The 27,631-nt window shown below is 44.4% G+C and overlaps 1 protein-coding gene across 2 annotated transcripts in view; it reads right to left on the bottom strand.

Annotated features, from left to right (window-relative positions):
* LOC115143125 (SLIT-ROBO Rho GTPase-activating protein 3) overlaps window positions 1–27,631 on the bottom strand; it is a 134,119-nt gene that overhangs the window by 81,695 nt on the left and 24,793 nt on the right. For both annotated transcript variants that reach the window (XM_029683229.2, XM_029683230.2), the window contains exon 2: window positions 14,178–14,373. In XM_029683229.2, the coding sequence (XP_029539089.1) occupies window positions 14,178–14,373 (196 nt within the window). The remainder of the gene's footprint in view (window positions 1–14,177; window positions 14,374–27,631) is intronic.

Genomic DNA, 27,631 nt, shown 5'->3' with positions numbered 1-27,631 from the left:
CATACATCGTAGCCAAATACATTTAAACACATGTTTTTCACAATTCCTGACATTAAATCCTAGGAACAATTCAAAGTCTTATGTCAGTTAGGATCACCACGTTATTTTAACAATGTGAAATGTCAGAATAATTGTGGAGAGTGATTTATTTCAGCTTTTATTTCTTTCATCACATTCCCAGTGGGTCAGAAGTTTACATACACTCAATTTGTTACTGGTAGCATTGTCTTTAAATTGTCTCATTTGGGTCAAACGTTTCGGGTAGCCTTCCACAACCTTCCCACAAGAAGTTGGCTGAATTTTGGCCCATTCCTCCTGACAGAGCTGGTGTAACTGAGTCAGGTTTGTAGGCCTCCTTGCTCGCACACGCTTTTTCAGTTCTGCCCACAAATTTTATATGGGATTGAGGTCAGGACTTTGTGATGGCCACTCCAATACCTTGACTTTGTTGTCCTTAAGCCATTTTGCACAACTTTGGAAGTATGCGTGGGGTCATTGTCCATTTGGAAGACCCATTTGTGACCAAGCTTTAACTTCCTGACTGATGTCTTGAGATGATGCTTCAATATATCCACATAATTTTCCCTCTTCATGATACCATCTATTTTGTGAAGTGCACCAGTCCCTCTTGCAGCAAAGCACCCCCACAGCATGATGCTGCCAAACCTGTGCTTCACGGTTGGGATGGTGTTCTTTGACTTGCAAGCCTCCCCCTTTTTCCTACAAACATAACAATGGTCATTATGGCCAAACAGTTCTATTTTTGTTTCATCAGACCAGAGGACATTTCTCCAAAAAGTACGATCTTTGTCCCCATGTGCAGTTGCAAACCGTAGTCTGACTTTTTTATGGCAGTTTTGGAGCAATGGCTTCTTCCTTGCTGAGCGGCCTTTCAGGTTATGTCGATATAGGACTCGTTTTACTGTGGATACAGATACTTTTATACCAGTTTCCTCCAGCATCTTCACAAGGTCCTTTGCTGTTATTCTGGGATTGATTTGCACTTTTCGCACCAAAGTACATTCATCTCTAGGAGACAGAACGCATCTCCTCCATGAGCGGTATGACGTCTGCGTGGTCCTATGGTGTTTATAGTTGCGTACTATTATGACGGCTGTGTGGTCCCATGGTGTTTATACTTGTACAGATGAACGTGGTACCTTCAGGCGTTTGGAAATTGCTCCCAAGGATGAATCAAACTTGTGGAGGTATACAATTCTTTTTCTGAGGTCTTGGCTGATTTCTTTAGATTTTCCCATGATGTCAAGCAAAGAGGCACTGGGTTTGAAGGTAGGTCTTGAAATACATTCACACGTACACCTCCAATTGACTCAAATGATGTCAATTAGCCTATCAGAAGCTGCTAAAGCCATGATATCATGTTCTGGAATTTTCCAAGCTGTTTAAAAGGCACAGTCAACTAGTGTATGTAAACGTCTGACCCACTGGAATTGTGATACAGTGAATTATAAGTGAAATAATCTGTCTGTAAACAATTGTTGGAAAAATGACTTGTGTCATGCACAAAGTAGATGTCCTAACCGACTTGCCAAAACTATAATTGGTTAACAAGAAATTTGTGGAGTGGTTGAAAAAGGAGTTTAAATGACTCAACCTAAGTGTTTGTAAACTTTCAACTTCAACTGTATATACACACCTGTTCTGAAATGCCCCAGAGTCTGCAACATCACTAAGCGAGGGGCAACACCAAGCACGCGGCACCATGAAGACCAGGCAGCTCTCCAAACAGTTGTAGAGCAGTACAGATCAGGGTTGGGTTATAAAAAAAGTATCCGAAACTTTGAACATCCCACAGAGAAGCATTAAAAAATGGAAAGAATATGGCACCACAACAAACCTGCCAAGAGAGGGCCGCCCACCAAAACTCACAGACCAGGCAAGCAGGGCATTAATCAGAGAGCAAACAAAGAGACCAAAGATTACCCTGAAGGAGCTGCAAAGCTCCACAGCAGAGATTGGAGTACCTGTGCATAGGACCACTAAGCTTTACACTCCACAGAGCTGGGCTTTATGGAAGAGTGGCCAAAATAAAGCCATTGCTTAAAGAAAAAAAAGCAAACACGTTTGGTGTTTGCCAAAAGGCATGTGGGAGATTCCACAAACATATGGAAGAAGGACTCTCTTCAGATGAGAAAAAAAATGTAGCTTTATGGCCATCAAGGAAAACGCTATATCTGGCACAAACCCAACACCTCTCATTCCCCCGAGAACACCATCCCCACAGTGAAGCATGGTGGTGGCAGAATCATGCTGTGGGAATGTTTTTCATCGGCAGGGACTGAGAAACTGGTCAGAATTGAAGGAATGATGGATGGCGCTAAATACAAGGAAATTCTTGAGGGAGACTTATATCAGTTTTCCACAGATTTGAGACTGTGGGACAGAGGTTCACCTTCCAGCAGGACAATGACACTAAGCATACTGCTTAAGCGACACTCGAGTGGTTTAAGGGGAAACATTTAAATGGCTTGGAATGGCCTAGTCAAAGCCCAGACCTCAATCCAATTGAGAATCTGTGGTATGACTTAAAGATTGCTGTACACCAGCGGAACCCATCCTTGATAAATGGGCAAAAATTCCAGTGGCTAGATGTGCCAAGCTTATAGAGACAAACCCCAAGAGACTTGCAGCTGTAATGGCTGCAAAAGGTGGTTCTACAAAGTATTGGCTTTGGGGGGATGAATAGTTATGCACGCTCAAGTTGTCAGGATTTGGCCAGGGTTGTTCCGGTTTTGGTCACTAGATGCCCCCATTGTGCTTTTTGATCCTTTTGTTTTCCCTTGTTCCCAGTTATTATTTGCACCTGTGCCTCGTTTCCCTTGATTGTATTTAAACCCTTAGTTTTCCTCAGTTCTTTGCTCTGTGTTTGTATGTTAGCACCCAGCCCCAGCCATGCTGTGAACTTGAGGTGCTCTGGTTTTGTTCTTGTTTATTTTTGATTATTCTTTTGAGGTTTGTTTTTTCTCTGCTGTTCTTACCACTTTGTGGATTTTCCTTGTGTCTTGGAGGATATACATTTTTTCTCTTGGAATTACTTTTGACGTTGTGGATTTATATTTTTGCCTGAAGATCTTTTCCTTTTTTCTTTATTAAATCACCGTCTCTAGTACTGCTGTGACTGCCTCATCTTCTGGGTTCTGCCGACTATTAGTTGCTCACTTTACTAATTGATTGTTTCTCACACCGGAGACCCGAGTTCGTAACCGGGTCCTGACAGAAACACAGAGCCAACAAAATGAACCCAGAGGCAGCCAGTACCCAGGACATTTTATCCATGCTGTCCCACCACAGGGGGACTGTCCAACGCCATGAAGCTGCTCTGGTTCAGCAAGAGGCCTTAATGGCTAGACATTCTCGACTTCTGTCGGAGATGCTGACTTCCATAAAGCAGACATCTGATCGACTTTCCCCAGCAACCGCTCCTGCCCCAGTACATCAGATTCAAGTGCCCGTGGCAGTTAACCCCCTGGCTGAACCTCGTCTGCCGCCTCCCCAACGTTTCTCAGGTGATCCGAGTGCTTGTAAGTTTTTTTTAACCAAATGTTCTCTCTCCTTCGAGCTGCAACCCTCGTCGTTTCCCACTGACCGGTCCAAGATCGCATATATCATCACCCTGCTGTCGGAAAAAGCCCTAGCCTGGGCTACTGCTGTGTGGGATGCCCAAAGTCCCTGCTGTGCCAGCTACTCTACCTTTGCTGAAGAATTCAAGCGGGTATTTCAAGGTCCTACCAGCGGCCCTGACTCAGCCAAACAGCTCCTGACTCTCCACCAAGGTCGGCGCAGCGTTACGAACTATGCCATCCAGTTCCGCACGGTGGAAGGAGCGAGTACCTGGAATGACGAGGCGCTCACAGTGTGCTTTTTGAAGGGTCTTTCCGACACCATCCAAGATGAACTGGCCACTCGGGAACCACCGGACAACTTCGAGTCCCTGATCAAGTTGGCCTCGCGCATAGACCAGCGTCTGAGAGAGAGAGAACACAACCGTAGACCTCTCACCCTAGCTCCTATCGGTCCCAGCTCCGAGTCTCCACCTTTATCCTCGCTGGCTCTACCGGAACCCAGATTGGACGCATCTCCCAGGCTGAGAGAGACCGCCAGATGAGGGAGCGATGCTGTCTATATTGCGGCAAACCGGGCCATTTCCGCTCCACGTGTCCCGGGCTCCAGGGAAATGCACTGTCCCGTGCAGACCTGGGAGGACTGTAACGGGAAACATAACCTCCTCCCATCCATCCAACTCCCGCCTGCTCATTCCAGTCACCCTTTCCTGGGACAACCACGAGCTTCCCCTTCATGCCTTGGTAGACTCTGGAGCCGCAGGTAACTTCATGGATGGTGTCTGGGCGAAGGAGAATGGCGTTCCCTCTGAACCTCTAAGTGACCCCATGAGGGTTACTACATTGGATGGAAGCCCTTTGGGATCTGGACTTGTCACTCGTGTCACTACCCCCTTGCGACTTTCAGTTTCCCAACACCAGGAAGTGATGAACTTTCATCTGATCACCTGTTCCGGGTTCCCTCTCGTCCTTGGATACCCCTGGCTTCACAGCCATAACCCTCACATTGACTGTTCTGTGGGCACTATCAAGCAGTGGGGTCCTACGTGCCAAGCCACTTGTATCTTCCCGAGTTCCCCGAGTTCTCCTCCCGAGTCTCTAGAATCCATCGAACTGTCCCGAGTTCCCGAGTGTTACCATGACCTCAAACCGGTATTTAGTAAACAGAGGGCCACCATGCTACCACCCCATAGACCTTACGATTGCCCCATCGACCTGTTTCCGGGCACCTGCCCCCCCAGGGGTCTGATCTTTTCCCTATCTGGAGATACTGGCTCGAGGGGGCTTCTCACCTGTTTCAAGTGCTTACGGACCACAAAAATCTGGAGTATATCCAGCAGGCGAAGCGGTTGAACTCCAGACCTATTGGCCCGGGTCGAAGAATCTCAAACCGGACGCCTTGTCCCGAGTCTACGCTCCTGCCATTTGAGACAACACTGACATGCCTGTCCTTCCTGCTGCTAAGATCGTGGCCCTGATCTCGTGGCAAGTTGAGGATACCGTGAGACGAGCTCAAGCTATCGAACCGGGTCCGAAAGGAGGTTCTGCCAATCGGTTGTTTGTCCCCAAGGCAGCGAGGTCCTTCTGTGGGGGCACTCCTCTCGTCTCACCTGTCACCCCGGCGTAGGTCGCATCTTTGAGTTCATCCAGTGAAAGTTCTGGTGGCCCACCATAAAAGAAGACGTTGCCACTTTCATCAAGGCCTGCCCCGTGTGCTGCCAGGGCAAATCTTCTCACCTCTGCCCTCAAGGACTCCTTCACCCTTTACCTGTTCCCCACCAACCCTGGTCCCATATCTCGTTGGACTTTATTACTGGCCTTCCTCCGTCCCATGGTAATATTACTATCCTAGTCATCATCGACAGGTTTTCTAAGGTGGCCAGGTTCGTCCCCCTGACTAAGTTACCTTCTGCCAAGGAAACGGCTGAGTTGGTAATTAACCATGTGTTCCGAGTCTTCGGCATTCCTCAAGATATTGTTTCCGACAGAGGTCCGCAGTTCGCCTCAAGGTTTTGAAAGGCCTTCTGCCAACTCATAGGGGCCACTGCCAGTCTATCTTCAGGGTACCACCCGGAGTCCATGGCCAAACAGAGAGGATGAATCAAGAGCTGGAAACCGCCCTCAGATGTATGGCCCTTAACAACCCGTCCACATGGTCGTCCTTCATTGTTTGGGCCGAATGTGCGCACAACACGTTGCGCTCCTCCTCCACTGGTATGTCCCCGCACGAGAGTCAGTTTGGCTATGCCCCTCCATTGTTCCCGGACCAGGAGGCAGAAGTCGGAGTGCCTTCAGCCTTGAAGTTCTTGAGACGCTGTCGGCTTATGTGGAGGAAGACCCGTCTTAATCTTCTGCGTTCCTCACAGCGGTACCAACAACAAGCCAACAGACGTCGCCGTCCCGGGCCTACCCTGCGCCCCGGCCAGAGAGTCTGGCTCTCCACGAAAAACGTACCGCTACGGGTGGAGTCTCGCAAGCTGTCCCAGAAATACATCGGTCCCTTTAAGGTTGCCAGGAGAGTGAACCCCGTTTCATATCGCCTACACTTACCCAGATCCCTTAAGATTAATCCCACGTTTCACATTTCCTTGTTAAAACCTGTTGTGTTTTCTGTTTTTTTGTCTAATTTCTTCTTACTAGTGGTAGGCATGTTGTGTAATGATACAAAATTATACAACCCCCCCCCCCCCAAATACATTTTAATTCCAGGATGTAAGGCGTGAAGGGGGGTGAATACTTTCGCAAGCCACAGTACGTCAACCTCAATTACCTCGTACCCCTGTACATCGACTCGGTACTGGTGCCCTGTGTATATAACCAAGTTATTACTCCTTGTGTATTTATTCCCCGTGTCATTATCTTTCTATCATTTTTCTCTCTGCATTGTTTGGAAGGGCCCGTAAGTAAGCATGTCACCGTTAGTCTAAACAGGTGTTTGTAAACAACAGGTGAAGACTAACAGTGACCTGCTTACTTACAGGCACACACACAAAAGAACCCTGCCTGCTTCTGCAGATACTGATGTCATCCAGCTGAGGTTGTAAACCAAAGGGATATGGGACTACAAGCCTCTCACACTTTCCCTTGGAGAGGAGTTTGATGTTTGCTGTTAACACACCTAGTCTCTCTTTCTGAACCTTTAACACTATAGTTTAACTTTAACGCTAGACCACCGGGGAAAGACTCAGTGATGTGGGCTGTGCAGATGATTAGGGACTGTACAGTCAGTGAGCTGGTTTGGACAGGTGGGCACACAGAACAGAGGCTGCTTGGTTCGCACTAATGTCCGTAAATTAGAAATGCAATGGTGCAAAGCAATCTGTATAGACAGAATATTATGTATAGTATGTACTGTGGTCTAGCCTAATAAATATTAATTTTAAGTATTTGGTGGAATGCAGATTGGCAGCCCTTGGTCTGCCTCTGCCCCACAGGCAAGTACACCAACCAAGCAACCTCATGCATAACGCTTAGCAGTCTGCTGGGAGTCACTGGGTAGTTGATGCTCTCTCTTATTCATAATATTATGAATAATTAGTGAAGGAATCACTGGCACATGGTCATGAATACTGTGCATCAATTATGAACCTTTCAGATGATGTAGGCTCAAGCTTAATAAGGCTTTCCTGCTGATTGAGTTATCTGAAATCCATTTATCAAATTTACATTTTAGTCATTTAGAAGACATTCTTATCCAGAGCGACTTACAGTGCATTCATCTTAAGACAGTTAGGTGGGACAACCACATATCACAGTCATAGTTGTACATTTTCCTCAATAAAGTAGCTATCAGCAAGGTCAGGGGGGAAAAAGTCAAGTGCGAGTGTCAGTTCACGAAGGGATCGGTATTTGGACCGATTAATAAAATGCGATATTGGATTAAATGTCAAAGGCAATCAATAAAACTCAGAGTTATGGGTTGTAGCTACATATTGCATTGCAAGTATGGTCTGGTCAGGTTTTTAAAACGAACCAGTACTGCTTTTATTCCTAATGAAAAACCATGAAATGTCAGTCTCATGTTTTGCAGTAACGTGTACATGTGTTGTGTTTTGAAGCAAGACAGGGAGTTGGACAGAGATTTCAGACAGCAACATCAAATGGAACTAGGTTTAAGAAAAATAAGGCCACCAGTGTTTGTAGTCAAGCAGAACGAGCGTGGAGGAGACAATCTGGCTCAGCACGATACCAGGACAATCATTAATGACCCCCTCCTACCCACACATGCACACACGCATATACACGGACACACACAACACAACCCTTGCACACAGGCAGGCACACACACAAACACATGAACACACAGGATTGGACATTAATGCAAGATTTATCTTATCTTTCTCAGACAGGTTATGTCTCCTTTCAATATAACATGAGCTGCTTTCTAATGGCTTGCTTGCTGTTGATAATGCCTGTTTTGACTGATAGACCATATTCAGACATTTTAGTTTAATAGGTGGTGATTAAAATCCCCATTTAATGATAAACCCCAAAATAGTTCCTCAACCAATTTATTTTGTCTGTCTCATAGACATTGAATATAATTCTAGGAGCAATAGGAAGTTCCCAAAGCCCCACAGATTAAATGGATTAAAGTGATAGTTCACTCAACAATCAAAGTTTGTTTGATCTTCAAGTGGTCTAATGTGACGTGGACTTATCTTGACGTCTGTTGTGTAGATCCAGCTATATGTAAAAAATGAAAAAGTTAGGGACCATTTAAAGGGCAGTGCAAGCCTTCCCTCACTCTCTGGGGCCACTATTTGACGTAGTAGAAAATAGACTTCTGGCGATTGGTGTTTTGGTGGGGGTTGGGTGAGTTGACTGGGACCAGACTGACAGATTCCAAGCAGAGATCCAGGCAGGCTGGAACAGTAGGGGCTGAGCTGAGCTGCAGGTATCGCTTGCATACTTATGCCCTCAGCTTTTCCCTTCATGTGTCCAATCAGAGGCGGGTGTTGGTATACTTCACCCTCATCTTAATTAGTTGAGAGACACTAGAGCTGCCTGATATGTTAAGATTCTAGGGGGCACTATTTTCATTTTTGAAAAAATAACGTACCCAAAGTAAATGGGCTATTTTGTCAGGACAAGATGCTAGAATATGTATATAATTGACAGCTTAGGATAGAAAACACTCTAAAGTTTCCAAAACTGTAAAAATATTGTCTGTGAGTATAACAGAACTGATATTGCAGGTGAAAACCTGAGAAAAATCCAATCAGGAAGGGACTCTTATTTAGAAGGCTCTGCGTTCCTATGCGTCCCTATTGAGCAGTGAATGAGATATCAACCAGATTCCCCTTTTTATGGCTTCCCTAATGTGTCTAGTGTCACAATACATAGTTTCAGGCTTTTATTTTGAAAAATGAGCCTGAACGACAACATTGCGTCAGTGGTCAGCTGGAGGCTCTCAGAGTGTTTTGGGCGTAAAAGACAAATGCGGCCATTGTTTCTCTCTTTCCTACTAAGAATATATTATCGAATTAATATATTAATATTAATATATTATCGAATAGATATTTGATAAACACCTTGAGGATTGATTATAAAAAACATTTGCCATGTTTCTGTCGATATTATGGATCTAATTTTGAATATTTTTCGGCGTTGTCGTGACTGCAGTTTCCGGTGGATTGCTCAACCAAACGTGAAGTACAAACGGAGGTGTTTCGGCTATAAAAATAATCTTTATCGGACAAAATGAACATTTGTTGTCTAACTGGGAGTCTCATGAGTGAAAACATCCGAAGCTCATCAAAGGTAAACGATTTAAGTTGATTGCTTTTCTGATTTTCGTGACCAAGCTGCCTGCTGCTAGCTAGGCATAATGCTATGCTAGGCTATCGATAAACTTACACAAATGCTTGTCTTGCTTTGGCTGTAAAGCATCATTTCAAAATCTGAGATGACAGGGTGATTAACAAAAGGCTAAGCTGTGTTTCAATATATTTCACTTGTGATTTCATGAATATGAATATTTTCGAGTAATATTTTTTGTCCGTGGCGTTATGCTAATTAGTGTCAGTTGATGACAATTCTCCCGGATCCGGGAGAGGGAGTTCCAAGAGGTTTTAATGTAGATGAGCCAAGAGGAGACTGAGCAAACAGACAGCATCATGGCAGTGCAGCTGTAAACTACAGTGGCATTGAGCATCACATCAGTGACTGCTGTCATAAACTCAGCTCATAAAGCCATATTTGTATGGTATGGGTTAAGCCAATAAGACCGGGGCAGTGACCTAGCAGCTCAATGTGGACCTCTGCCTGGCTGAACAGAGTCTACTTGTGCTGTTTTCATTTCCGATAGTGCTGTGCAGTGTATAGCAGAGGCAAGGGACTGCCATGCATGAGTTGCTAGGCACCGGAGAAGTCATGCTGCTCATGGCCTATCCTTCCACAGAGAGCTGGGCTGCTGTGGAAACTCATAAATATCCACAGAGGGACAAAAGATCAGGGGAAAAACTAAGAGTTGGGGCTTATTTGTATCTAGACTAAAGAGATAGTGAGACCACGGTGAAAGACAGGACACGTGAGTGCATGCATATTTGAGAGGTAGCCAAGAGTATCCATATTACATATGTGTGGTGTGTGACATACAGTGCCAGTCAAACATTTGGACACACCTACTCATTCAATGGCTTTTCACATAAAAACATATTTTTGGGGGGCAGAAATGCCTTCTTGAACATGTGAACTTTCATGTGCCTTAATAACAAACCTGTATGCCATCTGTAAATACAAATAAAGTTGTTAAGTTACAAGCCTTGTTGGTTAAGCCACAGAAAAAGTGAGCAACCTTACCACTAGCCATGATTGGCTGAGATAATGAGTGGGTTGGACATGCCGAGAGAGTTGCTATATGTCTTAAGCTAAATTGTACTGTTCGCGAGCTAGCTAACATTAGCTGGCTGGCTCCCTAGTTTACAAGTTGATCAACTATCAAAGTGGAATTACTTTCCCATTGTTCCTCAATGCAGTGTATGATACACCATTTTGAGTCTCTACTTTATCCAATGTAAGAAACACCATTTCACATTTTGCTACATAAAACCTAATCCAGGTGGTGAGTCACATATGCTGAGCACTTGTTGGCTGAGGTCAGGTGATTGTGGAGGCCAGGTCATCTGATGCAGCATTCCATCACTCTCCTTCTTGGTCAAATAGCCCTCACACAGCCTAGAGGTGTGTTGGGTCATTGTCCTGTTGAAAAACAAATGATAGTCCCACTAAGCGCAAACCACATGGGATGGCGTATCACTGCAGAATGGTATGTTGGCCATTCTGGTTAAGTATGCCTTGAATTCTAAATAAATCACTGACAGTGTCACCAGCAGAGCACCATCACACCTCCTCCACCATGCTTCACGGTGGGAACCACACATGCAGAGATTATCCGTTCACCTATCTCACAAAGACAGCGGTTGGAACCAAAAATCTCGATTTTTTGGACAAATTTGGACAGATTTCCACCTTTCTAATGTACATTGCTCGTGTTATTTGGCCCAAGCAAGTCCCTTCTTCTTATTGGTGTCCTTTAGTAGTGGGTTCTTTGCAGCAATTCGGCCTGTGTGACGTAGAAGTCCATCACTGGCCGCGGGCAGCATTTGGTTCTTTAACGCACACACATATTCATCACTCCTCCCTGTGCCATTATAAGATAGGTTGACAATGTGGGTCGACACACAGGTTAACTTCTGTCTTGGTGCATGCATTTCACACTTGTCAATGTTCATATTTGAGAGATACAATAATTATTATACTTATCAATGTTGTGGATGAGCGCATTGTTTGTTTGTTCTGTTCCTCTCTCTCCATCTCTGTAGCTTCCGGGTATGCTGGAAAAGGACCCGAGCTAAGGGAATTGGGTTGGCTTTATAGTGCCTGTCCCAAATGGCTCATTAATGCATATGGGCATATTGAAAGATATTGTCAGTAGTGATGTAATGTTGTAAATGTTATGTTGTGATATTGTTTAAAACCGGGTTGCAATGTATATCCTTTAGTATGTTTAGTTCATGGAAAATGTAGGTTTGTATTGTTAATTGATTAATTAATTAGGGTTAATTGTTCTGAGGGGAGGGGCTAGCCCTACAAAAGGAGCCTCTCTTTCAGTTAGAGAGAGGCATTTTGGATTGAGCTGTGGATGGGGCAGCATTGTTTTTAAGCTGTCCCATAAGGTAGACGTTGATGGCAGTACTGTTGTTTTTTGTTCCGGAATCATTTGTAAATAAACACCTTTGCACAGAAGAACTTTTGCGGCTCCGCCATCTTTTTATTTTGATAGAGGTTAGGTTATCCAGTGTAGCCTTCTGGCCTACTCTACGTGACAGCCTGATTTACACAGTCTCCTCTGAACAGTTGATGTTGAGATGTGTCTCTGTGTAGCATTTATTTGGGCTGCCATTTCTGAGGCTGTTAACTCTAATTAACTTATCCTCTGCACCAGAGATAACTCGGCATCTTCCTTTCCTGTGGCGGTCCTCACGAGAGCCTGTTTCATCATAGCGCTTGATGGTTTTTGTGAGTGCAATTTTCCGGATTGACTGACCTTCATGTCTTAAAGTAATGATGGACTGTCGGTTCTCTTTGCTTATTTGAGCTGTTCTTGCCATGATATGGACTTGGTCTTTCACCGAATAGAGCTATCTTCTGTGTAACACCCCTGTCACAACACAACTGATTGGCTCAAACGCATTAAGAAGGAATTAAATTCCACAAATTAACTTTTAACAAGGCACACCTGTTAATTGAAATGCATTCCAGGCGACTACCTCATGAAGCTGGTGGAGAGAATGCCAAGAGTGTGAAAAGCGGTCATCAAGGCAAAGGGTGGCTACTTTGAAGAATCTAAAATATACTTTTTTGGTTACTACGTTATTACATATGTGTTATTTCATAGTTTTAATGGTTTCACTTTTATTCTACAACGTAAAACATAGTAAAAATAAAGAAAAACCCTGGAATGAGTAGGTGTCCAAACTTTTGACTGGTACTGTATATACAGTAGTTGTTGTGCCCAGGGTTTATTTACGAAGTGAGGGTCTTTAACAAGGACACTGTCAAAGCTAATTGGTTGAACATTTTTATGGTTGTGTTTGTTTGGGTTAATGGAGTCCAAAGGAAGCCATCGTGGCCCTCATAAAGAAGTGTGTGTAATCAAAATGTCACACTTCATTGTTGCCAACACACAGATCTTCTGTCTGTGTGTGTGTGTGTGTGTGTGGCCAGACAACTACACACAGCCAAAGACTCTGCGGCTACAGACTTCTAGACGGCTGCTTTACACTGCAGCCCTATGAGTGTGAGTACAGTGGTTCAGGCAGTCTTGGCGAAGGCATTGAGGTGGCAGAGGAAGATGAGATGCTGAGTCTGGTAAGAAGTATGTGGCTGGTGCCTGCTCTTCAAAAACTGTTTGAACTGGTCTACTAGAAGCTCTACTATACAGTAACTGTCTTGGTTAAGCCATAGCATCTGCAGCAGCACTGTCTACTGTCAACATGGCCTTAGGGACCCTGGTGCAAGCTGCCTGCTCTAAAACAGCTGGCCTCAATTACTGAGTCAAATCCCCATCGAATTCACCAGGGCCTGAACTAACTGGATGACACAAAGCCCTCTGAAACACACCCTCTACTCTACTGCCTGCACTGACATTTTAAAGTTTCATAACTACTGTTATGATCACTGTTATCATATTCAAATAGTTAACCTTTAGAATGTGTTAAAGATGTAGCTTACAATTATATTCAAACGTTTGGAGTACAGTACATACTGTACAGGCAGAGGAAGAGGAGTACATTTTGCAGCATAAGACTGCACTTTACTCAAACGCTCCAATGTAAAGGCTGGGGCTAGCTAGCAAGCTGTAAATCTATCACTGGCCGCCCTGAATGGCAGAGAATAATCCATGTATTCATTGATGTGAGGGAAAACAAGGCACAGTCTCGTAGCATGCATGGCTTCAGCCGTGCCTCGACCCTATAGGATAATACCGGTAAGGCCTGGCTGGCTTTAAGTCCCTCCTCAGCCCAGAGCTACAGGAACAAGAGCTTTATATGGGGAGATTCTGCACTGTGCTGAACATCAGCTTTGCCAATTAAAATTGAGGTTTCATCCAGAATGAGATTACTTTTCTATCGCCTTTGGATGGTTTGAGATTTCTATGGAGTAAAATCATTATCGCTTGCATATTATAAGAAGGACATTTATATCCAAAGGCTATTCGTTTTAGTGAAACCTAAAATGCAGCATGAGTCGTTTTTGGACAGATTAAAGTGAGAAAAATAGGGTGGAGTAGTTTGAGATCTGTGGAGAAAAACTTGGCAAGAACGGATGTAACTCCATGTGTACTCAACAAGTTCACACGCTCTGAGACAATATAAAAAATGAAATCTGCACACCCAAGCAAACACACAAACAGAGTAGACATGCTCTGGCAAGGCAAGTAGACACACAAACACACACTTGCATGAACACACACACACGCATACACAATCCCTCGCTGCCTCACATACAGTTTAAATGTTTGGCTCAGTTTGAAGCTAGGTGGTCTTTAACGGTGTGGTGGTCTCATCTCTTCATGGGAGGGAAACTCACTTGAACTGGTGGTGCTCTCTGGAGCTGCGGATCTTGTTGGAGAAGCGCTCGGCCAGTTTCTCCAGGCTGCGGGAGTACTCCAGCTGGATCTCAGCCTTGCGGCGGAAGAAGTCCTGCAGGTCCTGTAGCAGCTGGATACGAGACTCGGACTGCTGCTCCAGGCATTTGAACTGCTCCACCAGCTGGTTACGGATCTCTATGCATCAAAACACAAAACAGGACGAGTCAATAAGTCATAACAGAGTCATCATCTCCGGAAAATCAGGGCATGGGGCTGGATTCAGTCAACCCTGCCGTGTTTGACATCTTTGTTCAAATGTTCTCCCCCAAAAAGTGTCTTAGTCTGAAAACATTTAACTGAGAAGAGTTTATGTATAATGAACAAAAATATAAATGCAACATGCAACAATTTCAACTATTTTACAGAGTTACAGTTCATGTAAGGAAATCAGTCAATTGACATACATTCATTAGGCCCTAATCTGTGGATTTCACATGACTGGGCAGGGGGACCCAGTTGAGAGCCATGCCCACCCACTGGGGAGCCAGGCCCAGCCAATCTGAATAAGTTTTTCCCACAAAAGGGCTTTATTACAGACAGAAATACTCAGTTTCATCAGCTGTCCGGGTGACTGGTCTCAGATCAGATGATCCTGCACGTGAAAAAGCCGGATGTGGAGGTCCTGGGCTGTCGCGGTTACACATGGTCTGTGGTTGTGAGGCCGGTTGGAAGTACTGTCAAATTCTCTAAAACTACGTTGGTGATGGCTTATGATAGAGAAATTAACATTCAATTCTCTGGCAACAGCTCTGGTGGACATTCCTGCAGTCAGCATGCCAATTGCAGGCTCCCTAAAAATGTTGACATATGTGGCATTTTGTATGTGACAAAACTGCACATTTAAAAAGTGGCATGTTATTGTCCCCAGCACAAGGTGCACCTATGTAAGGATCATACAATAATCACCTTCTTGATATGCCACACCTGTCAGGTGGATGGATTAACTTAGCAAAGAAAAAATGCTCACCAGCAGGGATGTAAACAAACTTGTGCACAAAATTTAAGAGAATTAAGCTTCTTATTTTTTACATGTTGCTTTTATATTTTCGGTCAGTAGATTTGTTTTACAGCACCCTAAACCATTCTGTGGATTTATTCAAGATACATTTGTTTTAATGTGTAAAAGAGACATTTAATACTTTATCTTATTATGGGTTTATCATGATTCTGTTATGATAGTTGCGCCAAGGATTATTTTCCAACCGTGAAATAGGTTACGGAGGGCACTGAAATCTCATCAACATTCAAACATTTTCTACTTTTATAAACTGGGCTTGTTCTTTGCCTCGAATCACTGCAAGTTGGCTGGAAATAACAGTTTTCACCTTGCACACCTAACAACCATGAAATGTCCTGTCACATATTTCCAAGCAGCTCACTGTGTTAACAAAGTGTTTCTCTCTCTAACATCCCTCAGGCAAAGCTGTCAATCAGCACCACACATCATGTCTGAAAGAGTTGGAAGCTTAATGTTGGTCCCTGAGTTTGTATTGTAGCAGTCTTTTCTGTATTCAAACAGACTGTTTCCCCTGGTTCCACCCTGGGCTATTGAATATCTCTTTAGGAAGATGAGAAACGACTCCCTGCTAAATGTAATGTAGCGTAATGGCTCCAGAGCTGAGCTGAGCTAAGATGAGCTGTGTGAGAACGGGCTTCAGGAATTCGAAATGCTGTCAATGGTGCTTAAAACCCTACGAGGGGAACCTGACACTGGCAGTCTCACTGAAGATTCTCGACGCTGGTGGGTACCCAGGAGAGAAACCTGAGTTTTCATCGGCTTTGTACTGTTGTCACTGAGCTCCAACTCTGCCTCGACTGAAGAACAAAGAATGGCCTATTTAACTGAAGAAGAAAAAAACAGCAAATCCGAGATGCTTCTTTCTAATCTTCATAAAACAGCTACTGTAAACAAATGGAATAAAGGGGAAATATTATTTGAAAGCAAAGTAATACTGACTAGCTATCGGATTGAAAGGTGGCATCACGAGTCAACAGAAAGGAAAGGCCTCACGAGCATGCTGTATTCAGCATGCAGAATCAAAGCTTTTTCATGTGCCATACCATATGTATCGGCATCAAACAATACTGTGTTCGTTTGGTTTTCTCCACAGAGGTTCCTGGTCCAGTAAGCTTAAATAATATAAATATGGGATGGCGGGGGCAGAGCAGTTTGATGTTAAATAGGACTGGCAGCGTCCCTTTGCCTGGTGCCCAGAAAGGTTTGTGTTCTGTAATACAAGGTGAAGCTCATTCGCTGCTACAGGCTTCAAAGTACTGATTGGAGACAGAATGTGAGCGGACAATTTCTTTGCTGAGGCTTAGAGAATAGTTTGAGTCTCGGATTTGTCTGAGGTCAACAGCATAGTGGCTTCAAGCACTCCAGGCAAGGTCAAAACTATAAGAGGTCCCTGTGAAGTAGCTTTGTCATAGGACATTCGACATAACACAGGCCATGGGGGTGACATTCTGTACGGCAGATGTACTGTTAACTGCACAGCACCACCACAGCAATGACAAAGACCATGTTTCCATGCTGCAGAGGGTGTAATTTGGTCAGCCAAGCCCTTCCCGTGGATATATACAGTCTGTGACTTAGCGAAGGGAAGTTGGCCATTTGTGTTTAGCAACTGGAGCAGTGATCTTGTGCAGGGGATGGTTTCTGTCCCTGTGATGTTGCGCCGCCTGGCCCCAGCCCCAAGCGGCATCCTACAATCTGTGGTTAACCACTGTCCCAGCCCTTCCTTTTACCCATGGGCCTCCCTCGCTCTCCATCAGCCTACATGGGCCTAGGTCTCATATAACCAGCACCAGCCCTGGAGATGCCTGGCTCCTACAACAAACACATTCCAACCCCTACTTCCAGGGACTCTGAGCTCTTCCCAGACTGAATGAAGGATTGTTTTCTTCCTTTCTTTCCATTACTTTCTCTCGTTTTCTCTCTCTACATGTAGGCTATCCAGTGGCAAAACAAGAGGAGCCAGGAGAAACGCCCCAGAAAAATCTGACACTGATCCGCATGAATGGCAGGGAGGACTTTTTAAAACACTCTCGTAAAAAATGGCCGACTGTGAACCGGCAGCTGCAATGGTGGATTTGACAGACGAGTTTGGAAAAATAGGTCACTCGAGCCAGAAGTGTGTCCTCACCTCTTAGAAACCATGAGCAATCGCAGAATTATTCCCCAGTATTCTCGATTCCTTGCATAGCGCGTTCATTGTGGTTTATTTGAAGTGTCTGAAGCCTTAGTGGTTCTTCTCAATCTGTGAAGAGGAGGAATGCTGTGAATTTAGGCCTGCAGTTACAGATGATGCTTTGCCCTTTTGAACAGAACCAAAACAAGTCTTGTAGCCAGCATGACATCAGTTCAAATAAACATTTTCAAAATGGACCTTTTAGAAAAAAAGAATGTGAATGTTCTGGATTACGTATAAACATCAATGATTCATGGAATGAAAAGGAATCCATGACATCAAACGTTTACTGTTTGATAATTGGCTACGGCCCAATTCTTTGAGAGCAATCAAGTTATTAAAAAAAGGAGCTCGTTCGAGGTTATGAGTCCCCTATTTGAAATAAAAATGTGCATTTCAAACAGTGTTTTGTGGTTCACTTGTTCATGCGTTTGTATGGATAACAAGCACTGACTACTCCCAGTGTTGGGGGAGGGAAGATGGAGGTAATTCAACTCCTCAAAATGAACAGGAGCTCTATTAATTAGATCTAGGCCATAAGCACAACCTTTAATTGAAGGGTACAATTTACTTGGCTTTAACGCCATTGTTTGATTAGGCAATGCAGCAATTACATACGGCAGGCGCACAGCATGCCTTCTCTACACATGTTTCCATTTGTGGGTGGATGTGTCTGCTCATTGGGGTGGCAACCTCCGAGAAAAAGAGTACAGGATTGAGCGGGAGGGGGGGGCAAGGGAATGAGGGGAAGAGACAGTGGTAGTTAACCACAGGGTCCATCCTTCACTACTTCCACGCCCATAAGGAACAACACCAAAGGGATACAAAACCCCTCTTTTGAGGGCTATACAAAGTCTTTAAATTAGGGGAAGAGGATGGGGAGATATCCTCATCAGGATATTTCTACCACAATTACATATGGGGGAGAGAAGCTAGTAACTGAACAACATTGTACTTCATCTGAAAGTTAACCACCATTGACTGTCTCAGTTTGATACAAGAGCAAATATTCTAAATCAGCACAAATACCTAACAGTAAGATCATCAATGATGGATGCACCCCGACTCTAGTAAATGTATTTAGCAAACAAACGTATCAAGACTGCAGAAAATGTGCAATGATGGCGCAATCTATACTGAGCTAATGTTCAATTGTCATGATTCTCTGCAGTGTTTATTGATATCAAAGGATTGCATGAATCCAATTCAGTTACTACTGAACATAGAATGCAACTTTTCTGGCAAGCCAAAGTGATGATGCGGTATTACTGGCTCTCCCTGAAAGCTATTGGAGTCACAGGCTTCATTCATTATGCAGTAGAACACGCAGACAGATAGGCCTATGTGTAGAGGCATCAATCCACAACCACTTGTTTATCCCTGAACAGTCTCCTCTGTATTAATGAAACTGTACGTAACTTGAATATGTAACGTGAATAAGTCTGCGAAAGAGAATGCTCTCTATCAGTACAGTATGACTGCTTCTCTGAATGTACGGGTAACTGCCAAAATAAAAGGAAACACTTGAGTAAGTGAGGGATACAAAGTATCTTGAATGCAGGTGCTTCCACACAGGTGTGGTTCCTGAGTTAATTAAGCAATTAACATCACATCCTGCTTAGGGACATGTATAAAATGCCCAGTTGCCCATTATTTTGGCTACCATGACTAGATGAAATCTCAGTGACTTTGATAGAGGGGTCTCAAAGGAGCATTGGAGTTTAAAGTTTGTGTGTGTACTTCCTTATCTTATCAGGACCCCAATGTCCTAACAATTCACCCCAATGTCCTGACAAAGGTAGGAAAAATATTTTTTTTGTAAAAGTCAGAACTTTTTTAACGTCCTGAATTTGTTCAAATGCTATTTTAAGCTTAATGGTTAGGTTTTGGGGTTAAGGTTAGGGCAGGGTTGGGTTGGGGAAAATAGAGTTTTAATGGTCAAACATTTTTACTCCACAAAAATACATTTCTAGAAAATAAACCACTGTGTGTGTTAGTCTCAGTCACCAGATGTCAACCCCACTTGAACACTTATGGGAGAACCATCAACAAAACACCAGATTATGGACATCCCTGTGGCAGAATGGTGTCAAATCCCTCCAATAGAGTTCAAGACACTTGTAGAATCTATGCCAAAGTGAATTGAAGCTGTTCTGGTGGCTCGCAATGGCCCAACGCCTTATTAAGATATATTTAGTCAGTTAAGTATAAAAGCCTGTACTGGTGTGCAATGTGCATGCTGGTAAACTCTCTAATGTAAAACATGTTCTTCAGTTTATAAATTACCTCCCACCATCGGAAGCAGATAAGCACTCATGGACCTCAGCTTGGCTTGGCTCTCTTTATGCCTATATCTTACACCAAGTAAGCTCTCCAAGAATCATATCTTTTGTTTGGCAGGCATGTCTAAATCACAGTCAAATGCCCTGCTTAATTAATGCATCTACGTAAATCTTTGTGATGAAGTTGCCCGAGTCTGTTACTTTGCCTCGTTTTTGTTCCACTCACACAATTGATATTAACTGCAGTAGTTTGTGTATGGCAAATGTTATCATGCAGGTGTGATCTGCAGTCAGGAGTGGTCCTAGCTCATTAACCAGCCCTGTGCGAGCAGATGGGACAACAGAGATAAGAAGGGATCACTTCAACACTGACCTCGAGACAATACATTATCATAATCACTGCCTAGCCTAAACCCCCACCGCCACCATCATCCCCACCACAAGGTACCTGCTCAATAAGATCACTACACGTCTGGGACAACATCCCAGGATAGGACAAGAATTATAAAGCCAGCGACCTCTTAGAAAAACACTAGGATGTAGGAGATCCCTGAACTTTGACATCTCAGCAGAATAAAAATCCATAATCACATCTGCAGGGCGTCATTTGCTGCGAGGCCGTTTTATAGGATCCTGAACAATTCTGCAATTTTGTGTTTTTTCCCCACTGATTTTAACTTTTTTTTGTACATAATGTTTCCACCATCATTTCCTAAGAACAGCTTCTGGACATCAGAACATCGATAACTAACCTTGATTTGGATGAAGATTTCTACTTCCACGAGTCCGAGGCGCAGGATATACTGCTCACCCCGGACCAGGGACCAATTCCTGAGACTTGTAAAATAGACTACGTCGGTGAGTACATAAACCACCTTTGTACATTCGCCAATAGAACGAAGGGTAATCACTGAGAGCAAAAACTCAAACAGGAAGTACCAGTGAAGTGGTCTGATGAAGCAGATGCTAAGCTACAGGACTGTTTCACTAGCACAGACTGGAATATGTTCTGGGATTCATCCGATGGCATTGAGATGTTCACCACATCAGTCACCGGCATTAATTAATAAGTGCATCGACAATGTCATCCCCACATTGACCGTATGCACCTATCCCAACCAGAATCCATCGGTTAATGGCAAAATCCGCACTGAGTTAAAGGCTAGAGCAGAACACTAATCCGGACGCATATAAGACATTTTGCTTCGCCCTCAGATGAACCATCAAACAGGCAAAGCGTCAATACAGGACTAAGATCGAATTCTACTTCACCGGCTCTGCTGCTCGTCGGCTTGCAAACTATCACAGATTACAAAGGGAAACCCAGCCAAAAGCTGCCCAGTGACGCGAGCTGCCCAGACAACCTAAATGTATTCTATGCTCGCTTCGAGGAAAGCCACACTGACCATGCATGGGAACACCAGCTGTTCCAAACGACCGTGTGATCACGCTCTCCGTAGCCAATGTCAGTTAGACCTTTAAACAGTTTTACATTCAGAATTCAGAACAATTTCTATTGCACTCCACACTGCCCTTTCCCACGTAGAGAAGAGGAACACCTATGTCAAAATGCTATTCATTAACTACAGCTCAGTGTTCAACACCATAATTCCCTCCAAGCACATCACTAAGCTAAGAACCCTGGGACTGAACAGATTCCTCAACACCTCCATCTGCAACTGGATCCTGGACATCCTGACGGGCCACCCCCAGGTGGTGAGGGTAGGCAACAACACATCTTCCACGCTGACCCTCAACACTGGGGCCCCTCAGGGGGGCGTGCTTAGTGGCCGCGCACGACTCCAACACCATCATTAAGTTTGCCAACGACACCATGGTGGTAGGCCTGATCACCGGCGATGATGAGACAGCCTGTAGTGAGGAGGTCAGAGACCTGGTAGTGTGGTTCCAGGACAACAACCTCTCCCTCAACGTCAGCAAAGCAAAGGAGCTGATCGTGGACTACAGGAAACAAAAGTACGAGCATGGCCCCATTCACATTGACGGGGATGTAGTGGAGCAGGTTAAGAGCTTTAAATTCCTTGGTGTCCACATCACTAAGGATCTATCATGTCCCACACACACCAACACAGTCGTAAATGGGGCACGACAACGCCTCTTCCTCCTCAGGAGGCTGAAAAGATTTGGTATGGGCCCTCAGATCCTTAAAAGGTTATTCAGCTGCATCACTGAAAGCATCTTGACTGGCTGCATCACCACTTGGTATGGCAACTGCTTGACATCTTACGACAAGGTGCTACAGAGGGTAATGTATATGACCCAGTACATCACTGAGCCCGAGCTCCCTGCCATCCAGGACCTCTATACCAGGCAGTCAGAGGAAGGCCCTAACAATTGTAAGACTCCAGCCACCCAAGTCATAGTCATAGATCGTTATCTCTGCTACCGAATGGCAAGTTTTACCGATGCACCAAGTCTGGAACCAACAGGACCCTGAACAGCTTCTAACCCCAAGCCATAAGACTGCTAAGTAGCTACCTGCATTGACCCTTCTTTAACTCATTACATACTACTACTGTTTTATGATCTGTCACTTTATTTCTAGTTATATGTACACATCCACCTTAATTACCTCGTACCCCTGCACATCCACTCGGTACTGGTACCCTGTTATCGTTACTCATTGTGTATTTATTATTAAGTGTTTTACTTTCCTATTATTTCTCTGCATTGTTGCATTGTTGGAAAGGGCTCGTAAGTAAGCATTTCACTGTTGATCTACACCTGTTGTTTACGAAGCGTGTGACGAATAACATTTGATTTGAGCCGGCCAGAGAGCAGTGGGCCAGGGGACACAGAATGAAAATAAGTAGTTAGCCCAGACCAGGCCAGGCCCAGGTTAGAGAGAGGACCTACTTTACTCCATGTTTTAACTCTCCTCAAGTCATAAAATCACACTTATCCGAGATGTTTTTATCTTCCTCTGTGGTTCCCTACAGAAAACCTGGAAAATGGCCCACAGCTGCAGTGTGGAAGCGCAGAACAAGGCACCATATTGGCCAGGAATTTCAACCAAGGCTTTATCGAGGGTAAATTCAATTAACATATTTTCGTTTCACAACTGAAAGAATCGTGGCTTCTGAAAGTCTCTAGTGTGAGTGTACAGAATCTGTCTATCTCAATATAATATATATATATATATATACCAGTAATAAAGACATCAAACATCAGAGGGTATGTAATTAAAAGTTGGAGATTTTTATCTCCCTCACCAACTTTAGACATCTGCTATCTGAGCAGCTAACCGATCGCTGCAGCTGAACATAGTCCATCGGTAAATAGCCCACCCAATTTACCTACCTCATCCCAATACTGTTTTTATTCATTTACTTTTCTGCGCTTTTGCACACCAGTGTCTCTACCTGCACATGACCATCTGATCATTTATCACTCCAGTGTTAATCTGCTAAATTGTAATTATTCGCCTACCTCCTCATGCCTTTTGCACACAATGTATATAGACTATTTTTTTCTTATTTTTTTCTACTGTGTTATTGACTTGTTTATTGTTTACTCCATGTGTAACTCTGTGTTGTTGTCTGTTCACACTGCTATGCTTTATCTTGGCCAGGTCGCAGTTGTAAATGAGAACTTGTTCTCAACTAGCCTACCTGGTTAAATAAATAAAATTACCCTACGCTCAACCTGTTCTTCCGAGAAGTCATTCCAGGACAATGCACTGATGCAGAAGTTTTGTGCAAGCTTACATAACGACGACTCCAGGCAATTAAGTTGAAACTGAATCGGGGAAAGCCCAAAAGGTTTGCTTGTCATCGGCAAGGACTGGGGAGTTTTTCAGGATAAAAAGAAACAATTATTATTATTTTTTTTTTTCACCTTTATTTAACCAGGTAGGCTAGTTGAGAACAGGTTCTCATTTGCAACTGCGACCTGGCCAAGATAAAGCATAGCAGTGTGAACAGACAACAACACAGAGTTACACATGGAGTAAACAATAAACAAGTCAATAACACAGTAGAGAAAAAAAGGGGAGTCTATATACAATGTGTGCAAAAGGCATGAGGAGGTAGGCGAATAATTACAATATTGCAGATTAACACTGGAGTGATAAATGATCAGATGATCATGTACAGGTAGAGATATTGGTGTGCAAAAGAGCAGAAAAGTAAATAAATAAAAACTGTGGGGATGAGGTAGGTGAAAATGGGTGGGCTATTTACCAATAGATTATGTACAGCTGCAGCGATCGGTTAGCTGCTCAGATAGCTGATGTTTAAAGTTGGTGAGGGAGATAAAATTCTCCAACTTCAGCGATTTTTGCAATTCGTTCCAGTCACAGGCAGCAGAGTACTGGAACGAAAGGCGGCTGAATGAGGTGTTGGCTTTAGGGATGATCAATGAGATACACCTGCTGGAGCGCGTGCTACGGATGGGTGTTGCCATCGTGACCAGTGAGCTGAGATAAGGCGGAGCTTTGCCTAGCATGGCCTTGTAGATGACCTGGAGCCAGTGGGTCTGGCGACGAATATGTAGCGAGGGCCAGCCGACTAGAGCATACAAGTCGCAGTGGTGGGTAGTATAAGGTGCTTTAGTGACAAAACGGATGGCACTGTGATAAACTGCATCCAGTTTGCTGAGAAGAGTGTTGGAAGCAATTTTGTAGATGACATCGCCGAAGTCGAGGATCGGTAGGATAGTCAGTTTTACTAGGGTAAGCTTGGCAGCGTGAGTGAAGGAGACTTTGTTGCGGAATAGAAAGCCGACTCTTGATTTGATTTTCGATTGGAGATGTTTGATATGGGTCTGGAAGGAGAGTTTGCAGTCTAGCCAGACACCTAGGTACTTATAGGTGTCCACATATTCAAGGTCGGAACCATCCAGTGTGGTGATGCTAGTCGGGCATGCGGGTGCAGGCAGCGATCGGTTGAAAAGCATGCATTTGGTTTTACTAGCGTTTAAGAGCAGTTGGAGGCCACGGAAGGAGTGTTGTATGGCATTGAAGCTCGATTGGAGGTTAGATAGCACAGTGTCCAATGACGGGCCGGAAGTGTATAGAATGGTGTCGTCTGCGTAGAGGTGGATCAGGGAATCGCCCGCAGCAAGAGCAACATCATTGATATATACAGAGAAAAGAGTCGGCCCGAGAATTGAACCCTGTGGCACCCCCATAGAGACTGCCAGAGGACCGGACAACATGCCCTCCGATTTGACACACTGAACTCTGTCTGCAAAGTAATTGGTGAACCAGGCAAGGCAGTCATCCGAAAAACCGAGGCTACTGAGTCTGCCGATAAGAATATGGTGATTGACAGAGTCGAAAGCCTTGGCAAGGTCGATGAAGACGGCTGCACAGTACTGTCTTTTATCGATGGCGGTTATGATGTCGTTTAGTACCTTGAGTGTGGCTGAGGTGCACCCGTGACCGGCTCGGAAACCAGATTGCATAGCGGAGAAGGTACGGTGGGATTCGAGATGGTCAGTGACCTGTTTGTTGACTTGGCTTTCAAGACCTTAGATAGGCAGGGCAGAATGGATATAGGTCTGTAACAGTTTGGGTCCAGGGTGTCTCCCCCTTTGAAGAGGGGATGACTGCGGCAGCTTTCAATCCTTGGGGATCTCAGACAATATGAAAGAGAGGTTGAACAGGCTGGTAATAGGGGTTGCGACAATGGCGGCGGATAGTTTCAGAAATAGAGGGTCCAGATTGTCAAGCCCAGCTGATTTATACGGGTCCAGGTTTTGCAGCTCTTTCAGAACATCTGCTATCTGGATTTGGGTAAAGGAGAACCTGGAGAGGCTTGGGCGAGGAGCTGCGGGGGGGCCGGAGCTGTTGGTCGAGGTAGGAGTAGCCAGGCGGAAGGCATGGCCAGCCGTTGAGAAATACTTGTTGAAGTTTTCGATAATCATGGATTTGTCGGTGGTGACCGTGTTCCCTAGCCTCAGTGCAGTGGGCAGCTGGGAGGAGGTGCTCTTGTTCTCCATGGACTTCACAGTGTCCTAGAACTTTTTGGAGTTGGAGCTACAGGATGCAAACTTCTGCCTGAAGAAGCTGGCCTTAGCTTTCCTAATACTGCGTGTATTGGTTCCTGACTTCCCTGAACAGTTGCATATCGCGGGGACTAGAGCTAAGCACTGGCAAAATCCAGAGGAAAACTTGGTTCAGTCTGCTTTCCAACAGACACAAAGACAAAAACACAAGGCCAAATATACACTGGAGTTGCTTACCAAGACAACGTATGTTCAAGTGGCCTAGCTACAGTTTTGACTTAAATCCACTTAGAAATCTATAGCAAGACTTGAAAATGGCTGTCTAGCAATGATCAACAACCAACATGACAGAGCTTGGAGAATTTTAAAAATAATAATGTACAAATATTTTACAATGCAGGTGTGCAAACCTCTTAGAGACTTACCTAGAAAGACTCACAGCTGTAATCACAGCTAAAGGTGTATTGACTCAGGTGTGTGAATACTTATGCAAAATTGATATTTCTTTACATAATTTTAAATCAATTTGCAAACATTTCTAAAAACATGTTTTGACTTTGTCATAATGGGGTATTGTGTGTAGATGGGTGGGGAAAAATCTAGTTAATCAATTTTGAATGCAGGGTGTTACACAGCAAAATATGGTATAAGTCAAGGGGTATGAATACTTTCTGAAGGCACTGTAAACCTGCTCAACCTCGTCTTCCAGCTCTCCACGGAACAGTGCACAAATGTGAGGAAATGTAAACTGGTGTGTCGTGTGTGTGTCCTGGAGTGTGTGTTTCCTGCATAGCATCCTCAGGGTGGCTTGGTTGGGGAGAGAGGCACAGTAAGCCAGCCTGTGCAACCAGAGTGCAGTGGAGCAGACTGCTTTAGCCTGATAGCCCGGGTAATTTCATCTCACAAAGGCCACTTACAGCCAGACAGAGACAGCAGCAGCCATTCCCCATCATCCCCATGCCACACACAAGATGCAGCATTAAACATGGTTCGTTTCACCTCAGGGCACTACAGCCCCCCATTATCACCTCAAACACTGAGGCCTGTTATGGTGAGTGGAGTACATCAACACATCCGATATGAATATGAATGAGTCAGAGCGTTGTGGGGTAAAGGGAAACACAAGAGGTTCATGGGTTTGTGTAACATCTGGGTTGTAACATCTGGGTTTGTGTAACATCTGTGTGTGCCGCATAAAAATAAACAGCCTCAGAAGGAATTAGCCTCCTTGGCAACAATATCACTGTTGGATTACACACACACACAAGCGAGAGCACGCACACACAACATATACGCACACGTACATGTACGCAGCAGACAAAAGCGTCTGCCTGAAAGCCAAATTCACTCACCTAATCCCCCACACAGCTTTTTTGGCCTCTCTACTGCAGAGCTTACCGTCCCCTTACAGCTCTCTACATTAGGTGCCAAATGCTCATGAAAATCAGCCTGGAGTAGAGTCTCACACTGCACATGCCCAATGACAGTAGCCTAACCTCATCATCGCACCCAAATGGAAGACTGCCTTATCCTCTCCTAGGACGTTTTCCATTGCTGACTGTTTTTTCAGACCTGGCTTTTGGGTGGGTGTGGTAGGCATGGCATCCTTCTCTGTGCAACCCTCTCTCCATTCTCATCCAGGCTCAGTTTTCCACTCTTCCTCTGTCACTAATCCCTGCTGTAGGGCTCTGTATCAGTCCATCTCTCCCTGGTCTGTCAGTTTGTCTGCCTGCCTGACTGCCTGCTCTGTTTGCCTGCCTGCTCTGTCAGCCTGTTTATCATTTATCCCGGGTCATTACTATCTGGTTTATGGTCACTTCCTTTTCAGGAACTCCTGTTGAAATTAGATCAATACAGTTCAACCCAGGGATACATTTTCCCCCTGAATGGAATAAACGTTTGTCACATGCTGATAGATGAAGTAGCCATGAAGTAGCCTTGTTCTTGCAT

This window comes from Oncorhynchus nerka, linkage group LG15 (assembly GCF_034236695.1).
Source record: "Oncorhynchus nerka isolate Pitt River linkage group LG15, Oner_Uvic_2.0, whole genome shotgun sequence".
Taxonomy (NCBI): domain Eukaryota; kingdom Metazoa; phylum Chordata; class Actinopteri; order Salmoniformes; family Salmonidae; genus Oncorhynchus; species Oncorhynchus nerka.
Note: the sequence above shows the minus strand (reverse complement) of the source record. Positions and strands in the feature narration are given on the sequence as shown.